This window comes from Anomaloglossus baeobatrachus, chromosome 4, assembly GCF_048569485.1.
Source record: "Anomaloglossus baeobatrachus isolate aAnoBae1 chromosome 4, aAnoBae1.hap1, whole genome shotgun sequence".
Lineage (NCBI taxonomy): Eukaryota > Metazoa > Chordata > Amphibia > Anura > Aromobatidae > Anomaloglossus > Anomaloglossus baeobatrachus.
The window spans coordinates 58,425,043-58,449,799 of record NC_134356.1 but is presented as its reverse complement, the minus strand read 5'-3'; the positions used below and the strand labels follow the sequence as shown (position 1 = coordinate 58,449,799).

Genomic DNA, 24,757 nt, shown 5'->3' with positions numbered 1-24,757 from the left:
CAGCTGCTGACTATGTCGGATGGAAGAAAAGAGGGCCCATACTAGGGCCCCCAGCATGCTCCCTTCTCACCCCACTTTCTGTCGGCGGTGTTTGTTAAGGTTGAGGTACCCATTGCGGGTACGGAGGCTGGAGCCCACATGCTGATTCCTTCCCCATCCCCATTTGGGCTCTGGGTGAAGTGGGACTTTACCGGTCTCCGGGCACTGAGGCCGTGCTCCATCCACAGCCCCTGGAGGATCTGCTGGATACGGAGCGGAGTTTTCTCAGGGACAGGACCCTGCTCCATCAAGGTACTCCGTGTCCCCGTGCTTATCGCACGCACACTGCTGCGCTGGTGCCGTTACTCACTACAGCTCTGCTGAGTGAGGTGACTTTGTACGATCGGCCGATCCGGCCGCTGGGGTCAGTGTTTACTGGTCGCGGCTGGGATTTGTGGTGCGCCGGGGACTTCCGCGCTGGCCGTGCATATATGACGGCCGCGCTAGATTACTACAGTCCCCGGCTTTTGCGGCCTAGTTCGTATCGTTCCCGCCCCCGGACCTGCCAGTCAGGAGGAGGGCGGGACGCTGTACAGTCCAGCAGCGTTAAGAGCTGGAGTCTGTTTTACATACTCCAGCCCTCACACTAGGCACAGGGGGACGCAGCTTCCCGCTCTTTTGTTTGTGACGCCCACGGTCCGCCCCTCTTCACAGGACGCCGGCAGCCATTCCGGCCTGCACGCTGAACTGCGGAGGGGAGGCTGGGAGACCCAGACAAGGGATTCTACGATCTCACACCCGCTTTTCAGCGGGCGGTAAGCAGCCCTCAAGGGCTCTCCCCCACTTGTGCCATAGTGTACTTTTGTATTTTGTGCTGGCAATACTTTGCACTGTACAGTCGCTGGTGGTTTTCTGCTATTTACCCTCCTTAGATTTCTCAAGGAGATAACAGCATGTCGTCCGCAAAAAGCAAAAGTGCCAAGGCACGGACTTTATATGCTGCTTGTACCGCATGTGGGGCTACTCTACCGGCAGGTTCCACTGACCCCCATTGTGTGCAGTGCTCGGCCCCTGTGGCAATTGCTCAGCCGGGGCAGCTGCTAGAGGTGACCCAGGGAGAACCACCTGTAAATGCTGTCCAGGTGACAGGGACGGAGTTTGCAGCTTTTGCTGACAAATTGTCTATGACTATGTCTAAAATTCTTGAAACATTGCAGTCTAGACCAGTAACTCAGACCATGGGCACTGTGGATCCATTGCCCCCTGGTCCCCCTCAGCTGGACCACTTCCTAGCTCCGGGGGTGTCATATGCACCCCAGGGTGACGGCTCTGACTCGGACGACAGTCCCAGACAACCTAAGCGGGCTCGCTATGAGCGACCCTCAACTTCATCACACTGGTCAGGGTCCCAGCGGGACGACTCTCTGTGTGATGAGGCGGATGTAACTGATCAGGAGTCTGATGCTGGGGCCGCTCTCAATCTAGATACCCCGGATGGTGACGCCATAGTGAATGATCTTATAGCGTCCATCAATAGGATGTTAGACATTTCTCCACAAGCTCCTCTTGCGGAGGAGGCAGCTTCACAGCAGGAGAAATTCCATTTCAGGTATCCCAAGCGTAAATTAAGCACGTTTCTGGACCACTCTGACTTTAGAGACGCAATCCAGAAACACCACGCTTATCCAGATAAGCGTTTTTCCAAACGGCTTAAAGATACACGCTATCCTTTTCCCCCTGACGTGGTCAAGGGCTGGACACAGTGTCCCAAGGTGGACCCTCCAATCTCCAGGCTTGCAGCCAGATCTCTAGTTGCAGTGGAAGATGGGGCGGCACTTAAAGATGCCACTGACAGACAGATGGAGCTCTGGTTAAAATCCATCTATGAAGCTATTGGAGCGTCGTTGGCGCCAGCATTCGCAGCCGTATGGGCACTCCAAGCTATTTCAGCTGGGCTTACACAGGTCGACACGGTCACACGTACATCTGCTCCGCAGGTGGCACACTTGACCTCTCAAATGTCTGCATTCGCGTCTTACGCGATTAATGCTGTCCTAGACTCTACGAGCCGTACGGCGGTGGCGTCAGCCAACTCTGTGGTTTTACGCAGAGCCCTGTGGTTGAGAGAATGGAAGGCAGATTCTTCTTCCAAGAAGTGCTTAACCAGTTTGCCTTTTTCTCGTGACCGATTGTTTGGTGAGCGTTTGGATGAAATCATTAAACACTCCAAGGGTAAGGATTCATCCTTACCTCAGCCCAGACAAAACAAACCTCAACAGAGGAGGGGACAGTCTGGTTTTCGGTCCTTTCGAGGCTCAGGCAGGTCCCAATTCTACTCGTCCAAAAGGACTCAGAAGGATCAGAGGGGCTCAGATTCTTGGCGGACTCAGTCACGCCCAAAAAAGCCAGCCGGAAGAACCGTTACCAAGACGGCTTCCTCATGACTCTCAGCCTCCTCTCTCCGCATCCTCGGTCGGTGGCAGGCTCTCCCGCTTTGGCGACATTTGGTTGTCACAGGTCAAAGACCGTTGGGTGAGAGACATTCTGTCTCCCGGGTACAGGATAGAGTTCTGCTCTCGTCCTCCAACTCGCTTCTTCAGAACTTCCCCACCGCCCGACCGAGCCGATGCTCTGCTGCAAGCGGTGTCCGCTCTAAAGGCGGAAGGAGTGGTGACTTCTGTTCCTCTTCAGGAACAAGGTCACGGTTTTTACTCCAATTTGTTTGTGGTGCCAAAGAAAGACGGGTCGTTCCGTCCCGTCCTGGATCTAAAGCTGCTCAACAAACACGTAAAAACCAGGAGGTTCAGGATGGAATCTCTCCGCTCCGTTATCGCCTCAATGTCTCAAGGAGATTTCCTAGCATCAATAGACATCAAGGATGCTTATCTCCACGTGCCAATTGCGCCAGAGCATCAGCGTTTTCTACGCTTCGTTATAGGAAGCGAACACCTGCAGTTCGTAGCTCTTCCTTTCGGGCTGGCGACAGCCCCTCGGGTCTTCACCAAGGTCATGGCAGCAGTAGTAGCAGTCCTGCACTCGCAAGGTCACTCCGTGATCCCGTATTTGGACGATCTACTTATCAAGGCACCCTCTCAAGAGGCATGCCAACACAGCCTGAACGTGGCACTGAAGACTCTCCAGAGTTTCGGGTGGATTATCAACTTTTCAAAGTCAAATCTAACTCCGACCCAATCACTAACATATCTTGGCATGGAGTTTCATACTCTCTCAGCGATAGTGAAACTTCCACTGGACAAACAGTGCTCGCTACAGATAGGGGTGCAATCTCTCCTTCAGGGCCAGTCGCACCCCTTGAGGCGCCTCATGCACTTCCTAGGGAAGATGGTAGCAGCAATGGAAGCAGTTCCTTTTGCGCAGTTTCATCTGCGTCCACTACAATGGGACATTCTCCGCCAATGGGACGGGAAGTCGACGTCCCTCGACAGGGAGGTCTCCCTCTCTCAGGCAGCCAAGGAATCTCTCCGGTGGTGGCTTCTTCCCACCTCATTGTCAAAAGGAAAGTCGTTCCTACCCCCATCCTGGGCGGTGGTCACGACAGATGCGAGTCTATCAGGGTGGGGAGCAGTGTTTCTCCACCACAGGGCTCAGGGTACGTGGACTCGGAAAGAGTCCACCCTTCAGATCAATGTTCTGGAGATCAGAGCAGTCTATCTTGCCCTACAAGCCTTCCAACAGTGGCTGGAAGGCAAGCAGATCCGAATTCAGTCGGACAACTCCACAGCGGTGGCATACATCAACCACCAAGGGGGAACACGCAGTCGGCAAGCCTTCCAGGAAGTCCGGCGGATTCTGACGTGGGTGGAAGACACGGCATCCACCATATCCGCCGTTCACATCCCAGGCGTAGAAAACTGGGAAGCAGACTTTCTCAGTCGCCAGGGCATGGACGCAGGGGAATGGTCCCTTCACCCGGACGTGTTTCAGGAGATCTGTCGCCGCTGGGGGATGCCGGACGTCGACCTGATGGCGTCACGGCACAACAACAAGGTCCCAGTTTTCATGGCACGGTCTCACGATCACCGAGCTCTGGCGGCAGACGCCTTAGTTCAAGATTGGTCGCAGTTCCGACTACCGTATGTGTTCCCACCTCTGGCATTGTTGCCCAGAGTGCTCCGCAAACTCAGGTCCGACTGCCGCCGCGCCATTCTCGTCGCTCCAGACTGGCCAAGGAGGTCGTGGTACCCGGATCTGTGGCACCTCACGGTAGGCCATCCGTGGGCACTACCAGACCGTCCAGACTTGCTGTCTCAAGGGCCGTTTTTCCATCTGAATTCTGCGGCCCTGAACCTGACTGTGTGGCCATTGAGTCCTGGATCCTAGCGGCCTCAGGTTTATCTCATGAAGTGGTTGCCACCATGAGACAGGCTAGGAAACCATCCTCCGCCAAGATCTACCACAGGACGTGGAGGATATTCCTATCTTGGTGCTCGGCTCAGGGAGTTTCTCCCTGACCTTTTGCATTGCCTACTTTTCTTTCCTTCCTGCAGTCTGGGTTGGAAAAAGGTTTGTCGCTTGGCTCCCTTAAGGGTCAAGTCTCCGCGCTATCCGTATTTTTTCAGAAACGCCTGGCGCGACTTCCTCAGGTACGCACGTTCCTGCAAGGGGTTTGTCATATCGTCCCCCCTTACAAGCGGCCATTGGAGCCCTGGGACCTGAACAAGGTTCTAATTGCTCTCCAAAAGCCGCCTTTCGAGCCTATGAAGGAGGTTTCCCTTTTTCGTCTTTCACAGAAAGTGGCCTTTCTAGTGGCGGTCACGTCTCTTCGGAGAGTGTCCGAGCTGGCGGCGTTATCATGCAGATCTCCATTCCTGGTGTTTCACCAGGACAAGGTAGTTCTGCGTCCAATTCCAGAATTTCTTCCCAAGGTGGTATCTTCCTTTCATCTCAATCAAGATATCACTTTACCGTCTTTGTGTCCGCATCCAGTTCACCAATTTGAAAAAGGTTTGCATTTATTGGATCTGGTGAGAGCACTCAGGATCTTCATTTCCCGCCTCTGCGCCGCTCGGATACACTCTTTGTCCTTGTCGCTGGTCAGCGTAAAGGGTCGCAAGCTTCCAAATCCACCCTTGCGCGTTGGATCAAGGAACCAATTCTTCACACCTACCGTTCTGCTGGGCTTCCGATTCCATCAGGACTGAAAGCCCATTCTACCAGAGCCGTGGGTGCGTCCTGGGCATTACGGCACCAGGCTACGGCTCAGCAGGTGTGCCAGGCGGCTACCTGGTCGAGTCTGCACACTTTTACCAAGCATTATCAGGTGCATACCTACGCTTCGGCGGATGCCGGCCTAGGTAGACAAGTCCTTCAGGCGGCGGTGGCTCACCTGTAGGAAAGGGCTGTTTGACGGCCCTATCACGAGGTATTCTTTTACCCACCCAGGGACTGCTTTTGGACGTCCCAATTGTCTGGGTCTCCCAATTAGGAGCGACAAAGAAGAAGGGAACTTTGTTTACTTACCGTAAATTCCTTTTCTTCTAGCTCCAATTGGGAGACCCAGCACCCGCCCTGTTTTTCTTAGGAAATTTGTTTTTTTCGGGTGCACATGTTGTTCATGTTGAACAGTTCAGTTCTCCGAGGTTGTTTCTTGGGTTGAATTTGTATTTAAAACAGTTATTGGCTTTCCTCCTTCTTGCTTTTGCACTAAAACTGAGGAGCCCGTGATCCCACGGGGGGGTGTATAGCCAGAAGGGGAGGGGCCTTACACTTTTGAGTGTAGTGCTTTGTGTGGCCTCCGGAGGCAGTAGCTATACACCCAATTGTCTGGGTCTCCCAATTGGAGCTAGAAGAAAAGGAATTTACGGTAAGTAAACAAAATTCCCTTCGTCTGTCTGAGATTAATGCGGTCACACGTACCTCTGCTCCGCAAGTTGCGTCCTTGACTTCTCAGGCGTCGGTATTTTCATCCTACGCCATGAATGCCGTCCTGGACTCTGCTAGCCGTACAGCGGTAGCGTCCGCCAACTCGGTGGCAGTCCGCAGGGCCATGTGGCTACGCGAATGGAAGGCAGACTCTGCTTCCAAGAAGTTCTTAACCGGTTTGCCATTTTCCGGCGACCGATTGTTTGGCGAGCGATTGGATGAAATTATTAAACAATCCAAGGGAAAGGACTCGTCCTTACCCCAGTCCAAGCCACACAGACCTCAGCAACGGAAAATTCAATCGAGGTTTCGGTCCTTTCGGCACTCAGCCAGGTCCCAACCTTCCTCGTCCAACAGGCCACAGAAGGGCCATAGGAACTCTTATTCATGGCGGTCTAAGTCACGTCCGCCAAAGGCCGCCGGAGGCACCGTCTCCAAGGCGGCCTCCTCATGACTTTCGGCCTCCCCAAACCGCATCCTCGGTCGGTGGCAGGCTCTCCCGCTTTTGCGACGCCTGGTGGCCAAATGTCCAAGACCAATGGGTAAGAGACATTCTGTCCCACGGTTACAGGATAGAGTTCAGCTCTCGTCTCCCGACTCGTTTCTTCAGAACATCTCCGCCCCCCGAGCGAGCCGAGGCACTTTTTCAGGCGGTGAACACTCTGAAGACAGAAGGAGTTGTGATCCCCGTTCCCCTTCAGGAACGTGGTCGTGGGTTTTACTCCAACTTGTTCGTGGTGCCAAAAAAGGACGGATCATTCCGTCCCGTTCTGGACCTCAAACTGCTCAACAGACATGTGAGAACCAGACGGTTTCGCATGGAATCTCTCCGTTCGGTCATCGCTTTGATGTCCCAAGGAGACTTCCTAGCATCAATCGACATCAGGGATGCTTATCTCCATGTGCCGATCGCACCAGAGCATCAACGCTTCCTGCGTTTCGCCATCGGGGACGAACACCTTCAGTTTGTGGCACTGCCGTTCGGCCTGGCGACAGCCCCACGGGTCTTCACCAAGGTCATGGCATCCGTTGTAGCGGTCCTACACTCTCAAGGCCACTTGGTGATCCCTTACTTGGACGATCTCCTAGTCAAAGCACCCTCCCGGGTGGCATGTCAACACAGCCTGACCGTGGCTCTGGAGACTCTCCAGAGATTCGGGTGGATCATCAATTTCCCAAAGTCAAAACTGACACCGACCCAATCACTGACTTACCTCGGGATGGAGTTTCATACTCTCTCAGCGATAGTCAAGCTACCGCTGGACAAACAGCGTGCGCTGCAGACAGGGGTGCACTCTCTTCTTCGGGCCCAGTCACACCCCTTGAGGCGCCTCATGCACTTCCTGGGGAAGATGGTGGCAGCAATGGAGGCAGTCCCCTTTGCGCAGTTTCATCTGCGTCCACTCCAATGGGACATTCTCCGCAAATGGGACAGGAGGTCGACGTCCCTGGACAGGAACGTCTCTCTTTCCCTGGCAGCCAAAACCTCACTTCAGTGGTGGCTCCTTCCCACTTCTCTGTCGAAGGGAAAATCCTTCCTGCCCCCATCCTGGGCTGTGGTCACGACGGATGCGAGTCTTTCAGGGTGAGGAGCGGTTTTTCTCCACCACAGGGCTCAGGGAACCTGGACTCCGACAGAGTCCTCCCTTCAGATCAATTTTCTGGAAATAAGGGCAGTGTATCTGGCCCTGAAGGCGTTTCATCGCTGGCTGAAGGGCAGGCAGATCCGCATACAGTCGGACAACGCCACGGCGGTCGCGTACATCAACCATCAGGGCAGCACGCGCAGCCGTCAAGCCTTCCAAGAAGTTCGGCGGATTCTGCTGTGGGCGGAGGCCACAGCATCCACCATCTCCGCAGTTCACATCCCGGGCGTAGAAAACTGGGAAGCAGACTTCCTCAGTCGCCAGGGCATGGACGCAGGGGAATGGTCTCTTCACCCGGACGTGTTTCAAGAGATCTGTTGCCGCTGGGGAACGCCGGACGTCGATCTCATGGCGTCTCGGCACAACAACAAAGTCCCGGCATTCATGGCACGGTCTCAAGATCACAGAGCTCTGGCGGCGGACGCATTAGTTCAGGATTGGTCGCAGTTTCGACTACCTTATGTGTTTCCTCCTCTGGCAATGCTGCCCAGAGTGTTACGCAAGATCAGGTCCGACTGCCGCCGCGCCATCCTCGTCGCTCCAGACTGGCCGAGGAGGTCGTGGTACCCAGATCTGTGGCACCTCACGGTGGGTCAACCGTGGGCACTCCCAGACCGACCAGACTTGCTGTCTCAAGGGCCATTTTTCCATCTGAATTCTGTGGCCCTCAACCTGACTGTGTGGCCATTGAGTCCTGGATCCTAGCGTCCTCAGGGTTATCTCAAGATGTCATTGCCACTATGAGACAGGCCAGGAAACCAACGTCCGCCAAGATCTATCACAGGGCTTGGAGGATCTTCTTATCCTGGTGCTCTGATAAGGGTTTTACCCCCTGGCCATTTGCCTTACCCACCTTTCTTTCCTTCCTTCAATCCGGAATGGACAAGGGTTTGTCTCTCGGTTCTCTCAAGGGACAAGTTTCGGCGCTTTCCGTGTTTTTCAAAAGCGTCTAGCCAGGCTTCCGCAGGTCCGCACGTTCCTGCAGGGAGTTTGCCACATAGTCCCACCTTACAAGCGGCCGCTGGAACCTTGGGATCTTAACAGAGTGCTAAGGGCTCTTCAGAAACCACCTTTCGAGCCGCTGCGGGATGTCTCTCTATCACGTCTTTCGCAGAAGGTGGCTTTTCTAGTGGCGGTTACATCGCTCCGTAGAGTGTCGAAGCTAGCAGCGTTGTCATGCAAAGCCCCCTTCCTGGTTTTTCACCAGGATAAGGTGGTTCTGCGTCCAGTCCCGGAATTCCTCCCTAAGGTGGTATCCCCGTTTCATCTCAATCAGGATATTTCCTTACCTTCATTTTGCCCTCATCCGGTTCACCAATGTGAAAAGGATTTGCACTTGTTAGATCTAGTAAGAGCACTCCGGCTCTACGTGTCTCGCACGGCGCCCCTGCGCCGTTCAGATGCACTCTTTGTCCTTGTCGCTGGCCAGCGTAAAGGGTCGCAGGCGTCCAAGTCAACCTTGGCTCGGTGGATCAAGGAACCGATTCTTGAAGCCTACCGTTCTTCTGGGCTTCCGGTTCCTTCAGGGCTGAAAGCCCATTCTACCAGAGCCGTGGGTGTGTCCTGGGCATTGCGGCACCAGGCTACGGCTCAGCAGGTGTGTCAGGCGGCTACCTGGTCTAGTCTGCACACTTTCACGAAACACTATCAGGTGCATATCTATGCTTCGGCAGATGCCAGCCTAGGTAGGCGAGTCCTTCAGGCAGCGGTTGCCCACCTGTAAGAGGGGGCCGTTTTCGGCTCTTTTTATCGAGGTATTCTTTTACCCACCCAGGGACTGCTTTTGGACGTCCCAATTGTCTGGGTCTCCCAATGGAGCGACAAAGAAGAAGGGAATTTTGTTTACTTACCGTAAATTCCTTTTCTTCTAGCTCCTATTGGGAGACCCAGCACCCGCCCTTGTTCCCTTCGGGCTGTTGTTCTGTTGTGTACACATGTTGTTCATGTTGAATTGTTCCTTTGGTTCATAGTTTCAGTTCTCCGAACATCCTTCGGATTGAATTTACCTTAGACCAATTTATAAGTTTCCTCCTTCCTGCTTTTGCACCAAAACTGAGGAGCCCGTGATGCACGGGAGGGTGTATAGGCAGAGGGGAGGGGTTACACTTTTTAAAGTGTAATACTTTGTGTGGCCTCCGGAGGCAGAAGCTATACACCCAATTGTCTGGGTCTCCCAATAGGAGCTAGAAGAAAAGGAATTTACGGTAAGTAAACAAAATTCCCTTCTTTATGTGCCCTGCTCAGGGCAGATCAAAGTGCGCCTGCTCAGGACCTGAATGCCGGCGAGTGTGTATGACGTCAGACCCGTCATGCACCGCGGCTAGAGAAGAAGGAGAACAAAGATGGCCAAAAGAGGCGGCGCCGGACAATGGAGACACCCATTAGGCCCACCGCGCGACCGTTAGGTGAGTATTATAAAGTGTTTTTTATGTTATACCCCCAGCCTGGGCTCTTAATATACAGCATGTTAGAATGCTGTATATAAGAGCCCGGTGGTGGTGGCCGCAGCTTATAGGCCAAAAAAGTTCCTTTTAAGGATCATGAATCAGAGAGCAGCTGTGATACTGCAGCCCTGTATGTTTTACATTGAAAAGCTACAGTGTTTTAGAAGGAGATCCTGCTGGGTGAATATGACTAGGTTGACTATCACTAGAGGTGTATATATAAGGAGAGACTAGTCAAGGGGAGCATGCCGCGGAGAATCCATACCTCTTCAACCGGTTATGCTAGTTGCTTTATCACCAGTGTTTCTAAGTGTGTTTTCTATGAAACTGCTCTGTTTCCGAGTGAATAATACACGGCTGCAGTAACGGAACCAAACTCTGATCCATCGGACAGGTTGCTTTTAAAGAAAAAAACAATATAGCCAGCACTAAATGTGCACTACTGTACTAAAAATTCCAAACTGTACTTATTATTAAAATTTGAGATTTTTGGCAAAAAATTGCAATTTCTCTGAGCTACCCCGCCACGTCACGGCAACTCCCTTTGGGGCAGTCCTATGCGGGCTTCACACGGTACGATCTATCGTGCGATTGCACGAGCGATCGTACCTGCCCCCGTCGTTTGTGCGTCACGGGCAAATCGCTGCCTGTGTCGCACAAAGTCGTTACACTTACCTGCTGAGCAACGTCGCTGTGGGCGGCGAACATCCTCTTCCTGATGGGGGAGGGACGTTCGTTGTCACAGCGACGTCACACAGCCGCCGGCCAATAGAAACGGAGGGACGGAGATGAGCGGGACATAAACATCCCGCCCACCTCCTTCCTTCCGCATAGCCGGCGGGAGCCGCAGCACGCAGGTAAGCTGTGTTCATCATTCCCGGGGTGTCACACGGAGCGATGTGTGCTACCCGGGTACGTTGAACAACCGTCGCAAGTGAGATTAAACAATTTTTTAAAAATGAGCGACGAGTACACGATCCACGATTTATAACCAATTTGGAGTCGTACGTAGGTGTCACACGAGACGACGTCGTGAACGATGCCGGATGTGCGTCACGAAAACAGTGACCCCGACGACACATCGCACGTTAGATCGTCTCGTGTGATGCCCGCACTACTCTAAATTATTATTATTTTTTTGAAATGTGCCATACGGCCTTACATATGAAAAAGTAGAACTGTTCATAGCAGCTCTTACCTGGTGCTTTGCAATTTTTTGCCAAAAATTTCAAATTTTAATAGTAAGTACTGTTTGGAATTTTTCGTGCACTATTGCACATTTAGCGCTGGCTATCTTGTTTTTTTCCTTTTAAAGAAAGACAACCTCTCCAGCATTCAGATATTTCACCAGGAGAAGGTTCCTGAGTCACAGAGCGTCTGATCATGTCAATCATGGACAGCTAAGGTCCTATCTGTATCATAGAGGGTCTTATACAAGAAAGCCCTCCTCTATGACGTCCATATGTAAAAAGATTTTCTTCAGGACATATCTGAAGTATCTCTGATGTGTCGGTAGGCGAAGTGAAGAGGGAAAAAGTGTTGGTTTGGTTTATGACAACATTAGCAGGTCCTCCCATCATTGTTAAGCCCCAATACACATTGGATGAATGTTGATCAAGCTCAGCGATTTCCGTGGAATTTGCCGATCGTCTAATGTGTATGGGGGGGCCTCCTGAGGTAGGGATCAGGCTGTTAGGGTGTCAGCGGCCGATCCTTATGTTTGGGGGTGAGATAAGACTCCTCTGGTAGCGACTCTCTCATGGAGAGCATAGCAATACTCAGCTGAGCGTTCCGGTGTATGGGGTCGTTGGGAAAGAGAGAGCTGTACGCTAAACCTAATAATACGATGCAATGGATATAGCAATAATAATGGAGCTTTTCCTTATTGACTCTCTTTTCATAGTAACTTCCAGCTTTCATTCACACTATCGTATCAGAAAAAATGCTCTAATTTATGTGGTACATTAATGTTTTATCCTGTTCCACCTCTTTGTGTAATTTTTCATTCTTTTACAGCACATTATTAAAATTATGCTTTAATTCTTGCCTGTTCCCTTATTTCCAGGTGAGAAAAGACCTTCAGGCACCTGTACCACAGCCCCAACTAAAAGTGCTGACCGAGTCCTTCCCACCATATAAATATAGCTGTCCGGTGGCCCTGGTAGGTGTAGATCACTGTACAAGTAAAAAACATTCCCCTTAGGCTACTTTCACACTTCAGTCTTTTTCCATCAGTCATAATCCGTTGCCTTGAGAAAATACAGTATCCTGCAAAATATTTTGCAGGATTCAGGTTTTTTCCCCATAGACTTGTTTTAACGACGGATTGCAACTGATGGCCTTTCATTGCATCTGCAGCGCAATGGATCCGTCGTGGAATGACTGACCGTCAGGCAGAAGTAACTGCCACTGCAACGTTTTTTTGGAGCGTCAAAAAAACACAATGCGGAGGATTCCGTCACAATCCGTCGAGAAGTATAATGGTTGTCTATAGTGCAGTATTCCGCCGTAATCAGTCACACAACGGAATCCAGTGCTGGATTCCGTCATGTTCTACTGAGCATGTCTGGCACTCCCGTTGGGCTGTCCCAAACAAACCGATCACGACGGATCCATTATAAAACGGGCACACAACGGATGTAACTGACATGACGGATCAGTTTTTTCTTTGTCGCTCCATTGGGAGACCCAGACAATTGGGTGTATAGCTTCTGCCTCCGGAGGCCACACAAAGTATTACACTTTAAAAAGTGTAACCCCTCCCCTCTGCCTATACACCCTCCCGTGGATCACGGGCTCCTCAGTTTTATGCTTTGTGTGGAAGGAGGCACACATCCACTCATGCATTCTCATACTAGTTATGTCGGTTGGAAGAAAAGAGGGCCCCCACGGGGCCCCCGGCATGTTCCCTTCTCACCCCACTATGTCGGCGGTGTTGTTAAGGTTGAGGTACCCATTGCGGGTACAAAGGCCGGAGCCTCATGCAGTCTCCTTCACCATCCCTTAGCGGCTCTGGGAGAAGTGGGATCCTGAACGGTCATCCAGTTGCTGGGACCGTGCTCCCTCCACAGCCCCTGTGGGAATCTTCCGGACCGGAGTATATTCAACCTCAGGGACCGGGCCCTGCAACTCTAAGGTACTCTGTGTCCCCATTGGGGAATGTGCAGGAGCGCACCTTCTTCCCGGACGCTGCGGCAGCTGCTGGATTGTGAAGACCGGCGGACTTCCGCGCCGACCGTGCCTGCTTGTCGGGCGCGGTCTCAAATTTAGTCCCCGGCTTCATCGCGGCCTAGTCGCAAAAATCCCGCCCCCGGGCCTGCTTGTCAGGGGTAAGGGCGGGACTGCCGACCTGACGTCGGATGTGAGGGCTGGAGCATCCTGCATGTTTCCTCCCCCCTCACTGATCACTGTGGGGACCCCAGATTCCCGCACTTTCCTGGCGCCGCCCACGGCTCCTCTCCTCCCCTGAGATCTCCGGCAGCCATTTTTTGGGCATTCTGCCGGTGGAGGATTCTCAGGAACAGCTCTCACAGCTCCAGGGGACCTAAAGCTGGGAATCTGGAGGCACACACTCCGCTTGTTAGCGGTCGGTAAGCCACACCGGTCACCCGGTGCTGGTCCCCCCTAGGGTGCCGGAATAGATACGTATTTATATATATATTTCTGTTCGGTCGGGCTGTATACCCTGTTTTTGCCCATATACCCTCAGTGATCATTCTCCTAGGAGACAACAGCATGTCGTCCACAAGGAGCAAAGCTGTTAAGGCACAGGGTTTTTTTGCGGCCTGTACCTCTTGTGGGGCTATGTTACCTGTGGGTTCCACCTACCCTCACTGTGAGCAATGCTCGACCCCTGTTTCACTTGCTCAGCCGGAGCCTCAGTCACTAGTGGACCCCTCGGCTCATGTAGACCCCCCTGCTCCCCCTGTCCAGGTGCCAGGGACAGAGTTCTCCTCTTTTGCTGAGAAACTCTCTGAGTCACTTTCACAATCCATGGCTCAGTCTATGGACAAATGGTCTGCCAAGCTGCTAGAAGCTTTGCAGTCCAGACCGGTCCTTACACAGGCCCCGGCCCCTGTTGGACCGTCACCTCCAGGCCCCTCTCGGTCCGAGCCGCAGCACGCTCCCAGGTTGGGCCCTAGGTCCCACGCGCAGGACTCCTGCCAGGACCACAGTCCTAGTCGGGCTAAGCGGGCTCGCTGGGAATCTTCCCCGACTTCTTCACGCTGCTCGGGTTCCCAGCTTGAGGACTCTCTGGAGGACGAGGCGGACGTCGCAGCTCAGGGTTCTGACCCTGACGTCGCCCTTAACCTTGATACACCTGAGGGGGACGCGTTAGTGAATGATCTTATCTTGTCCATCAACCAGGTGTTGGATCTCTCTCCCCCGCCTCCTACTGTGGAGGAGTCGGCGTCTCAGCAGGAGAAACACCAGTTTCGGTTCCCCAAACGTACACGTAGTGCGTTCTTCGATCACTCTAACTTCAGAGACGCTGTCCAGAAGCCCAGAGCGGTTCCGGACAAGCGCTTTACTAAGCGCCTCTCTGACACGCGTTACCCCTTTCCCGCTGAAGTCGTTAAGGGGTGGGCTCAATGTCCCAAGGTGGATCCTCCAGTCTCTAGATTGGCGGCTAGATCTGTGGTATCGGTGGCAGATGGCTCATCGCTAAAGGATGCCACCGACAGGCAGATAGAGCTCCTGGTGAAGTCCATCTATGAGGCCACGGGCGCGTCTTTTGCCCCGGCCTTTGCAGCCGTGTGGGCACTCCAAGCTATCTCGGCTTGTCTGACTGAGATTAATGCTGTCACACGTAATTCTGCTCCGCAAGTTGCGTCTTTGACTTCTCAAGCGTCAGCTTTTTCTTCCTACGCCATGAACGCAGTCCTAGACTCGGCTAGCCGTACAGCTGTGGCATCCGCTAACTCTGTGGCAGTCCGCAGGGCCATGTGGCTGCGCGATTGGAAGGCAGACTCGGCCTCCAAGAGGTTCTTAACAGGTTTGCCATTTGCTGGCGAACGCTTGTTTGGCGAACGACTGGATGAGATTATTAAGGAATCCAAGGGAAAGGACTCATCCTTACCCCAGTCCAGACCTAAGAGACCTCAACAACGGAAAATACAATCGAGGTTTCGGTCCTTTCGTCCCTCCGCCAAGCCCCAAAGCCCCAATCCTCTTTATCCAGCAGGCAGGAGAAAGGCCAGAGGAACTCCTATGCGTGGCGGTCCAAGTCACGCCCCCAAAAGGCCGCAGGAGGCACTGCCTCCAAGGCGGCCTCCTCATGACTCTCGGCATCCCCTAACCGCATCCTCGGTCGGTGGCAGGCTCTCCCGCTTTGGCGACGCCTGGTGGCCACATGTTCAAGACCGATGGGTGAGAGACATTCTGTCTCACGGTTACAGGATAGAGTTCAGCTCCCGTCCTGCGGCTCGTTTCTTCAGAACCTCTCCGCCCCCCGCTCAGGCCGACGCACTTTTTCAGGCGGTGGACGCTCTGAAGACAGAAGGAGTTGTGACCCGCGTTCCCCTTCAGGAACGTGGTCGCGGCTTTTACGCCAACTTGTTCATGGAGTCAAAAAAGGACGGATCATTCCGACCCGTTCTGGACCTCAAACTGCTCAACAGACACGTGAGAACCAGACGGTTTCGGATGGAATCTCTCCGCTCGGTCATCGCCTCGATGTCACAAGGAGACTTCCTAGCATCGATCGACATCAAAGATGCTTATCTCCACGTGCCGATCGCACCCGAACATCAACGCTTCTTGCGTTTCGTCATCAGGGACGAACACCTTCAGTTCGTGGCATTGCCTTTCGGCCTGGCGACAGCCCCACGGGTTTTCACCAAAGTCATGGCATCCGTCGTGGCGGTCCTACACTCTCAGGGCCACTCGGTGATTCCCTACTCGGTGATTCCCTATTGGCTTTTCAGCGGTGGCTGGAGGGCAGGCAGATCCGTATCCAGTCGGACAACGCCACTGCCGTCGCATACATCAACCACCAAGGCGGCACTCGCAGTCGTCAAGCCCTCCAGGAAGTCCGGCGGATTCTGCAGTGGGTGGAAGCCACAGCCTCCACCATCTCCGCAGTTCACATCCCGGGCGTAGAAAACTGGGAAGCAGATTTTCTCAGTCAGGGCATGGATGCGGGGGAATGGTCTCTGCACCCAGAAGTGTTCCGAGAGATCTGTCGCCACTGGGGAACGCCGGACGTCGATCTCATGGCGTCACGGCACAACAACAAGGTCCCGGCCTTCATGGCACGGTCTCAGGATCACAGAACTCTGGCGGCGGACGCGTTAGTTCAGGACTGGTCGCAGTTCCGACTGCCTTATGTGTTTCCTCCTCTGGCGATGCTGCCCAGAGTGTTACGCAAGATCAGGTCCGACTGCCGTCGCGCCATTCTCGTCGCTCCAGACTGGCCGAGGCGGGTGTGGTACCCGGATCTGTGGCATCTCACGGTGGGTCAGCCGTGGGCGCTTCCAGACCGCCCAGACTTGCTGTCACAAGGGCCATTTTTCCATCTGAATTCTGTGGCCCTCAACCTGACTGTGTGGCCATTGAGTCCTGGCTCCTAGCGTCTTCAGGGTTATCTCAGGATGTCATTGCCACCATGAGACAGGCCAGGAAGCCAACGTCCGCCAAGATCTATTACAGGTCTTGGCAAATCTTCTTATCCTGGTGCTCTGATAACGGTTTCTCTCCATGGCCATTTGCCTTACCCACTTTTCTTTCATTCCTCCAATCCGGAATGGACAAGGGTTTGTCACTCGGCTCTCTCAAGGGCCAAGTATCGGCGCTCTCCGTATTTTTTCAAAAGCGTCTAGCCAGGCTTCCGCAGGTCCGCACGTTCCTGCAGGGAGTTTGCCACATAGTCCCACCTTACAAGCGTCCGCTGGAGCCCTGGGATCTTAACAGGGTGCTAACTGCTCTTCAGAAACCACCTTTCGAGCCGCTGCGGGATGTCTCTTTATCACGTCTTTCGCAAAAGGTGGCCTTTCTAGTGGCAATTACATCACTCCGGAGAGTGTCTGAGCTTGCAGCGCTATCATGCAAAGCCCCCTTCCTGGTGTTTCACCAGGATAAGGTGGTTCTGCGTCCGCTTCCTTCAGGGCTGAAAGCCCATTCTACCAGAGCCGTGGGTGCGTCCTGGGCATTGCGGCACCGGGCTACGGCTCAGCAGGTGTGTCAAGCAGCGACGTGGTCTAGTCTGCACACTTTCACGAAACACTATCAAGTGCATACCTATGCTTCGGCAGACGCCAGTCTAGGTAGGCGAGTCCTTCAGGCGGCGGTTGCCCACCTGTAAGAGGAGGGCCGTTTCGGCTCTTGTTATTGAGGTATTCTTTTACCCACCCAGGGACTGCTTTTGGACGTCCCAATTGTCTGGGTCTCCCAATGGAGCGACAAAGAAGAAGGGAATTTTGTTTACTTACCGTAAATTCCTTTTCTTCTAGCTCCTATTGGGAGACCCAGCACCCGCTCCTGTTCCCTTCGGGCTGTTGTTCTGTTGTGTACACATGTTGTTCATGTTGAATTGTTCTTTTGGTTCATGGTTCAGTTCTCCGAACATCCTTCGGATTGAATTTACCCTATACCAATTTATAAGTTTTCTCCTTCCTGCTTTTGCACCAAAACTGAGGAGCCCGTGATCCACGGGAGGGTGTATAGGCAGAGGGGAGGGGTTACACTTTTTAAAGTGTAATACTTTGTGTGGCCTCCGGAGGCAGAAGCTATACACCCAATTGTCTGGGTCTCCCAATAGGAGCTAGAAGAAAAGGAATTTACGGTAAGTAAACAAAATTCCCTTCTTCACTTCAATAACTCATCCATGGGGTCCGTTGACATCTAAAAAACGACGGATCCATCGTTCAGTCGCAAAAACGGACTTGGCAGATTTGAAACGACTGAAGTGTGAAAGTAGCCTTAAGGGTGCTTTACACGCTGCGACATCGCTAGCAATAGCTAGCGATGTTGTGCGCGATAGTACCAGCCCACGTCGCTGTTTCGTCATGGGGTGATCGCTGCCGTAGCGAACAATATCGCTACGGCAGCCTCACATGCACATACCTGCTTAGCGACGTCGCTGGAGACACCGAACAATGTCTCCTTCAAGGGGGAGGTTTGTTCGGCATCACAATGGCGTCACTAATTTGCCGCCCAATAGCAGAGGAGGGGCGGAGATGAGCGTCCGGAACATGCCGCCCTCCTCCTTCCTTCCTCATTGCCGGCGGACGCAGATAAGGAGATGTTCGTGGTTCCTGCGGTGTCACACATAGCGATGTGTGATGCCACAGAAATGACGAACAACCAGCGGCATGCACCACCAACGATATTATGATAAGGAGCGACGTGTCAACGAACAACGATTTTTGACGTTTTTGCGATCATTGATCGGCGCTCCTTTTAGTCACACACAACGATATCGCTACGGCGCCGGATTTGCGTCACGAACACCGTGACCCTGACTATATATCGTTAGCGATATCGTTGTGTGTAAAATACCCTTTAGGCTATGTGCGCACTGGAAAATGGAATTTTCTCAAGAAAATTCCGCAGGCATTGAAAGATTACCGCACCCGCGGTAATGAACCACCGCAAACCGCACCCGAAAACCGCATGCGGTTTGCTGCGGTTTTACCGCGGTATTGTTCGCGGTATTGCCGCGGTTTTGCCGTGTGCGGGTTGGTACATGTGCTTTATTGCATTCAATGCAATAAAGAACATTGAAAAAAAAAAACATTTCCTTTTGAGATAGATAGCAGAGAGATAGATAAATAGACAGATAGAAGAATAGATAGAGGGATAGACAGATAGAGGACAGATCGCTGCATTTCTCACGGTTGGTAGTGAGTTCACATTACTGGCCATGGGAAATGCCCTGTGGTTACCTCTGCTGTCTCGTTGCAAGGCTGCATTCAGCGCTGTGTCTGTGTCAGTCGTGGCTGGATGCAAGCATCGCAGGACGTGGATTACGTCGGAGCTTTGTTTCGGGGGGGGGGGGTAATAAAAGGGTGAATGAGGCTTATTTGTGTTTTATTTAAAATAAAGGATTTTTCGGTGTGTGTGTTTTTCTTTATCGTTCCTATGGGAGACCCAGACATTGGGTGTATAGCTTCTGCCTCCGGAGGACACACAAAGTACTACACTCAAAAGTGTAGCTCCTCCCTCTGAGCTTATACACCCCCTGGAGAACCAGTTCTAACCAGTTTATCGCTTTGTGTTCAGGAGGTCATACATCCACACATGCATTCTCATCTGATTTTTTCATTTTTTGGAAAGATTTTGTAGAAAAGCGGGTCCAAGCCTGGACCCCCGGCATGTCCCTTCTGTGTCGGCGGTGCTGTTAAGGTTGATTCCCAGGCTGGAGCCTTACATGCCGTGCTCCTTCACCATCCCTCCGGGGCTCTGGCTTGAAGTGGGAGCCAGCATGGTTCTCCATGCTTGGCATGAGACCGGTCTCTATCCGCAGCCCTTCAGGACCCTGCTGGTCCGGAGCACTCATCCCTCAGGGACTTGGAACCCTGCGTCTCAGCAAGCTAAGTACCTGAGACGGTTATATATATGGGGGTCCCTTGTACTTTATTGTTGTGGGAGAGTGTGCTGAGTGATTTTTCTGACATTTCCGACGGGTTCTCTGGCTGTCGCCTGAGAACCGCGCCGATGGTGCCTGCGCGTCGGCCGCACCGCTCAAATTTAGGCCCCGACTTCGCCGGAGGCCTACTTTCGGTTTCACTGCCCTCGCATGTCATTCATGCAGAGGGACAGCGCGGCTCCGCCCAGCGGCCGTTCTACAAAGGGGAGAGACACTCCTCACTGAGTACTTGTCTCCTCCCCTGTGAATCTCTTTGGCCCTCCAGATCCCGCTCTCAGAGTTGGTCCCGCCCCCTCTCCTCCCTCCGGTGCCATTTTATCAGCGTTTTCTCTGCGATCACCACTGGTCTGCAGCATCCCTGCTGAGGTGTTTGGGAGTCCGAGCTTCGGGATCTGGAGGGCACACAACACCGCTCCAGCGGTCTGGTAAGCCACAACCTCTGGTTGTGGGCCTTTGTATATACTCTCTGGGGGTCACTCTGGCAGAGCCCCCTCTTCAGCAGCATGTCACACACGAGGAGCAAGGCTCCAAAGCTGTATTCAGTATGCACTGCATGTAAGCTCATACTGCCCGAACCGAGCACCTATCCACATTGTGATGCCTGCTCTAACCTGACATTGCCTCAGCCTGAAATCGCACCCACAGTGGTCTCTCAGGCTGCTCCGGCTCCTGTGGCTGAACTCCCGGCTTGGGTAGAATCCTTAACCAGGTCTATCTCCCAGTCTTTTGCTGACTCCATGGGACAGCTATCCCAGACTTTGCTGAACATGTATCAGCCCCCTTCACAGGGTGCCTCTGCTGCTAGGGCTCTCTCTGCGGAGCTCACAGAGGATTCATCATCTGGTCCCAGACCCCGTCCTCCTAAGAGGAGACGCAGGGCTCCATCTCCTTCCTCGTCCCGCGCCTCTGTTTCAGAGGCTGACTCGCAGGACGAGGAGGATGCCTTTACAGGGGGCTCGGAGGCTACCTCCATGTGCCCCATTGATCTGTCCGAAAGTGACTCAGATGTTAGTGACTTGATTGCGTCCATTAATTCTGTACTGGACCTCAATCCGCCAGTATCAGAGGAGCAACCCTCTCTGGCAGAAAAGCACCAGTTTACCTTGCCTAAGAGGACAAAGAGTGTGTTCTTTAATCACTCCAGTTTTCAGGCCGCTGTGTCCAAGCCCAGGGCCTGCCCTGACAAACGCTTCCCAAAGCGTAATTCTGATGACCGTTTTCCCTTTCCACCTGAGGTGGTCAAGGAGTGGGCTCATTCGCCAAAGGTAGACCCCCCGGTGTCTAGACTCTCAGCCCGGACCGTTGTATCAGTGGCTGATGGCACCTCGCTTAAGGATTCCACTGACCGCCAGGTTGACCTTCTGGCCAAATCCGTATATGAGGCGGCAGGGGCCTCGTTCGCCCCGACTTTTGCAGCAGTGTGGGCTCTCAAAGCAATTTCTGCTTCCCTAGAGGAGATGCATTCCCTCACTAAGGAATCTATGCCTGAGATGGTTGCCTTAACTTCCCAAGCTTCGGCGGTTTCATCCTATGCCATGTCTGCTATGCTGGAGGCTTCTCACCGCACTGCGGTGGCTTCGGCTAATTCCCTCGCTATCCGCAGGATCTTGTGGCTTCGAGAGTGGAAGGCAGATGCTTCTTCAAAGAAGTACCTTGCGGGGCTCCCTTTTGCTGGGTCCCGGCTGTTCGGAGAACAACTGGATGAAATTATTAAGGAAGCTACTGGTGGGAAGAGTACTTCCATGCCACAAACCAAAACCAGGAAACCTGTCCAGGGTAGGAACCAGTCGAGGTTTCGTTCCTTTCGTTCCTCCAACTGGTCGTCCTCTAAGCCCTCGGCCTCGTCCTCTAACTCAGCCAAGGACCAAAAATCCAACTGGTGCACAAAGGCGCGTCCCAAGAAGACCGCAGGAGCTGCTACCACTAAGGCAGACTCCTCTTGACTATCTGGCCGCGCCAGCAACGTCCTTAGTTGGTGGCAGGCTCTCCCACTTTGGCGACGCGTGGTTTCAACACGTCTCCGATCAGTGGGCGCGGGATGTCATCTCCCACGGCTACAGGATAGAATTCTCTTCCAGCCCGCCAAACAGATTTTCTTCGGCGCTCTATTGGGAGACCCAGACGATTGGGTGTATAGCACTGCCTCCGGAGGCCACACAAAGCAATTACACTAAAAAGTGTAAGGCCCCTCCCCTTCTGGCTATACACCCCCAGTGGGATCACTGGCTCACCAGTTTTCTGCTTTGTGCGAAGGAGGTCAGACATCCACGCATAGCTCCACTGTTTAGTCAGCAGTAGCTGCTGACTATATCGGATGGAAGAAAAGAGGGCCCATACTAGGGCCCCCAGCATGCTCCCTTCTCACCCCACTTGCGGTTTGTAAGGTTGAGGTACCCATTGCGGGTACGGAGGCTGGAGCCCACATGCTGTTTTCCTTCCCCATCCCCCTGAGGGGCTCTGAGGAAGTGGGATCTTACCGGCCACCAAGCCCTGAGGCCGGGCTCCATCCACAGACCCATAGAACCTGCTGGATGTGGAGCGGGAGTGCCGTTCAGGGACAAGGCCCTGCAACTGTCAGGTACTCTGTGTCCCCGTATGGCAGGCCACGCACACTCCAGGCTTGCTGGGTGTGCTAGTGCGCCGGGGACTGTAGCGCTGTGCGCTGGGCTTATAGTCCCCGCAGATTTCTGGGGGACTTTATGTGTGTGGATCGCCGCGCCGACCGCCCCTGGAGCGGCGGCGCAGCTGCGACTTGTAGTGCGCCGGGGTCGCGCCGACCGCGCTTTTACGGCGGCGGCGCTTCTAACTTTAGTCCCCGGCTTTCTGCGGCCTAGCTCCGCTTCGTTAACGCCCCCACCCTGTCAATCGGGGTAGGGGAGAGACGTTATTCAATCAGCAGTGCCGAGGGCTGGGGCACGATTTACATGCTCCAGCCCTCTCACTGAGCACAGTAGACACAGGCTTTGCGCTTTTTCTCTGTGCACGCCCTAGGCCCGCCCCCAGGCTTGCAGCTCTCCAGGACGCCGGCAGCCATTATACACATGCAGTCTGGCTGGAGAACACACGCAGGCTCTGGGGGACCCAGGCTAAGGGGTTCTGGCGACCACACACCCGCACTCAGCGGGCGGTAAGCAGCACATACGTGCAGCCCCTCTAGTGCCACAGTGTTATATTTGTCACTGTACATAGACACTGCTGTGTCTAGATATATTTAATACTGCACTGTAAGGTCGCTTCTTGGCTGTACACCCTATATTGCTTGAGGAGACAACAGCATGTCATCCGCAAAACGCAAGGGTGCCAAGGCACGGGCTGTATACACTACTTGTACAGCATGTGGGGCTAATCTACCAGCAGGCTCCAACGACTCTCATTGTGTGCAATGTTCAGTCCCAGTGGCACTTCGTCAGCCAGAGCCTACTGTGGTGGTAGCCCAGGCAGAGACGCCTGTGAACCCTGCCCCGGTGACGGGGACAGAATTTGCAGTCTTTGCTGATAAAATGTCTGTGACCATGACAAAAATCCTGGAAACCTTGCAGTCCAGGCCAGTTGCTCAGACCATAGACACTGCTGTGTCTATGTTCCCCGGTCCCCCTCAGTTGGAACTAATCCGTACTTCAAGGGGGTCCCAGGCATCACAGGCTGAGGGCTCTGACTCCGATGACAGTCCCAGCCCGCCTAAGCGAGCTCGCTGGGAGAGACCCTCCACGTCATCACGTGGATCAGGGTCTCAGCGAGAAGGGTCCCTATATGAGGGTTCAGAGGTGGGTGATCAGGAGTCTTGTCCTGACGCCGCACTCAATTTGGATACGCCAGATGGTGACGCCATGGTAAATGACCTTATAGCGGCCATCAATAGGCTGTTGGATATTTCTTCCCCAGCCCCTTCTGCAGAGGAGGCAGCTGCACAGCAGGAGAAATTCCATTTCCTGTATCCCAAGCGTAAATTGAGTACTTTTCTGGACCACTCTGACTTCAGAGAATCCATCCAGAAACATAATACTTATCCGGACAAGCGTTTTTCTAAACGCCTTAAGGATACACGGTATCCTTTTCCCCCTGACGTGGTCAAACGCTGGACCCAGTGTCCAAAAGTGGACCCTCCAATATCCAGGCTTGCAGCTAGATCCATAGTTGCAGTGGAGGATGGGGCTTCACTTAAAGATGCCAATGACAGACAGATGGACCTTTGGTTGAAATCTGTCTATGAAGCTATCGGCGCGTCGTTTGCTCCAGCATTCGCGGCCGTGTGGGCGCTCCAAGCTATTTCAGCTGGTCTGGCACAGGTGGACTCTCTCATACGTCCAGCAGTGCCGCAAGTGGCGTCCCTAACTACGCAAATGTCTGCGTTTGCGACCTACGCTATCAATGCGGTACTGGACTCTACGAGCCGTACCTCAATGGCTTCTGCCAACTCTGTAGTTTTGCGCAGAGCCTTGTGGTTAAAGGAATGGAAAGCAGATTCTGCTTCTAAAAAATGTTTAACCAGCTTGCCATTATCTGGAGACAGACTGTTTGGTGAGCAATTGGCGGAAATCATCAAACAGTCCAAAGGTAAGGACTCCTCCTTACCCCAGCCCAGATCAAGCAAACCTCCACAGAGGAAGTGGCAGTCAAAGTTTCGGTCCTTTCGAGGCTCGGGCAAGCCCCAATTCTCCTCGTCCAAAGGGACTCAGAAAGAGCAAAGGAGCTCTGATTCATGGCGGGCTCACTCACGCCCCAAGAAAGCAACCGGAGGTACCGCTTCCAAGGCGGCTGCCTCATGACTTTCGGCCGCCTCCCTCCGCATCCTCGGTCGGTGGCAGGCTCTCCCGCTTTTGCGACATTTGGCTGCCACAGGTCAAAGACCGGTGGGTAACAGACATTTTGTCTCACGGGTACAGGATAGAGTTCAGTTCTCGTCCTCCGCCTCGGTTCTTCAGAACTTCCCCACATCCCGACCGAGCAGATGCCCTTCTGCAGGCGGTGAATTCTCTAAGAGCAGAAGGAGTGGTGGTCCCTGTTCCTATTCAGGAACGAGGTCTAGGTTTTTACTCCAATCTCTTTGTGGTGCCAAAAAAGGACGGCTCATTCCGTCCTGTTCTGGACCTAAAACTGCTCAACAAGCATGTCAACGCCAGGCGGTTCCGGATGGAATCCCTCCGCTCAGTCATTGCCTCAATGTCTCAAGGAGATTTCCTAGCATCAATAGACATCAAGGATGCTTATCTCCACGT

At 53.4% G+C, this 24,757-nt stretch overlaps 1 protein-coding gene across 2 annotated transcripts in view; it reads left to right on the top strand.

Annotated features, from left to right (window-relative positions):
- Nucleotides 1-24,757, top strand: part of HMGXB3 (HMG-box containing 3) — a 230,694-nt gene that overhangs the window by 116,989 nt on the left and 88,948 nt on the right. Inside the window, exon 10 of one of the 2 annotated variants that reach the window (XM_075344368.1) lies at nt 12,018-12,113. The exons of the other annotated variant lie outside the window; for it this stretch is intronic. Within the exon in view, the coding sequence (XP_075200483.1) occupies nt 12,018-12,113 (96 nt within the window). The remainder of the gene's footprint in view (nt 1-12,017; nt 12,114-24,757) is intronic. 2 annotated transcript variants of the gene reach the window in all.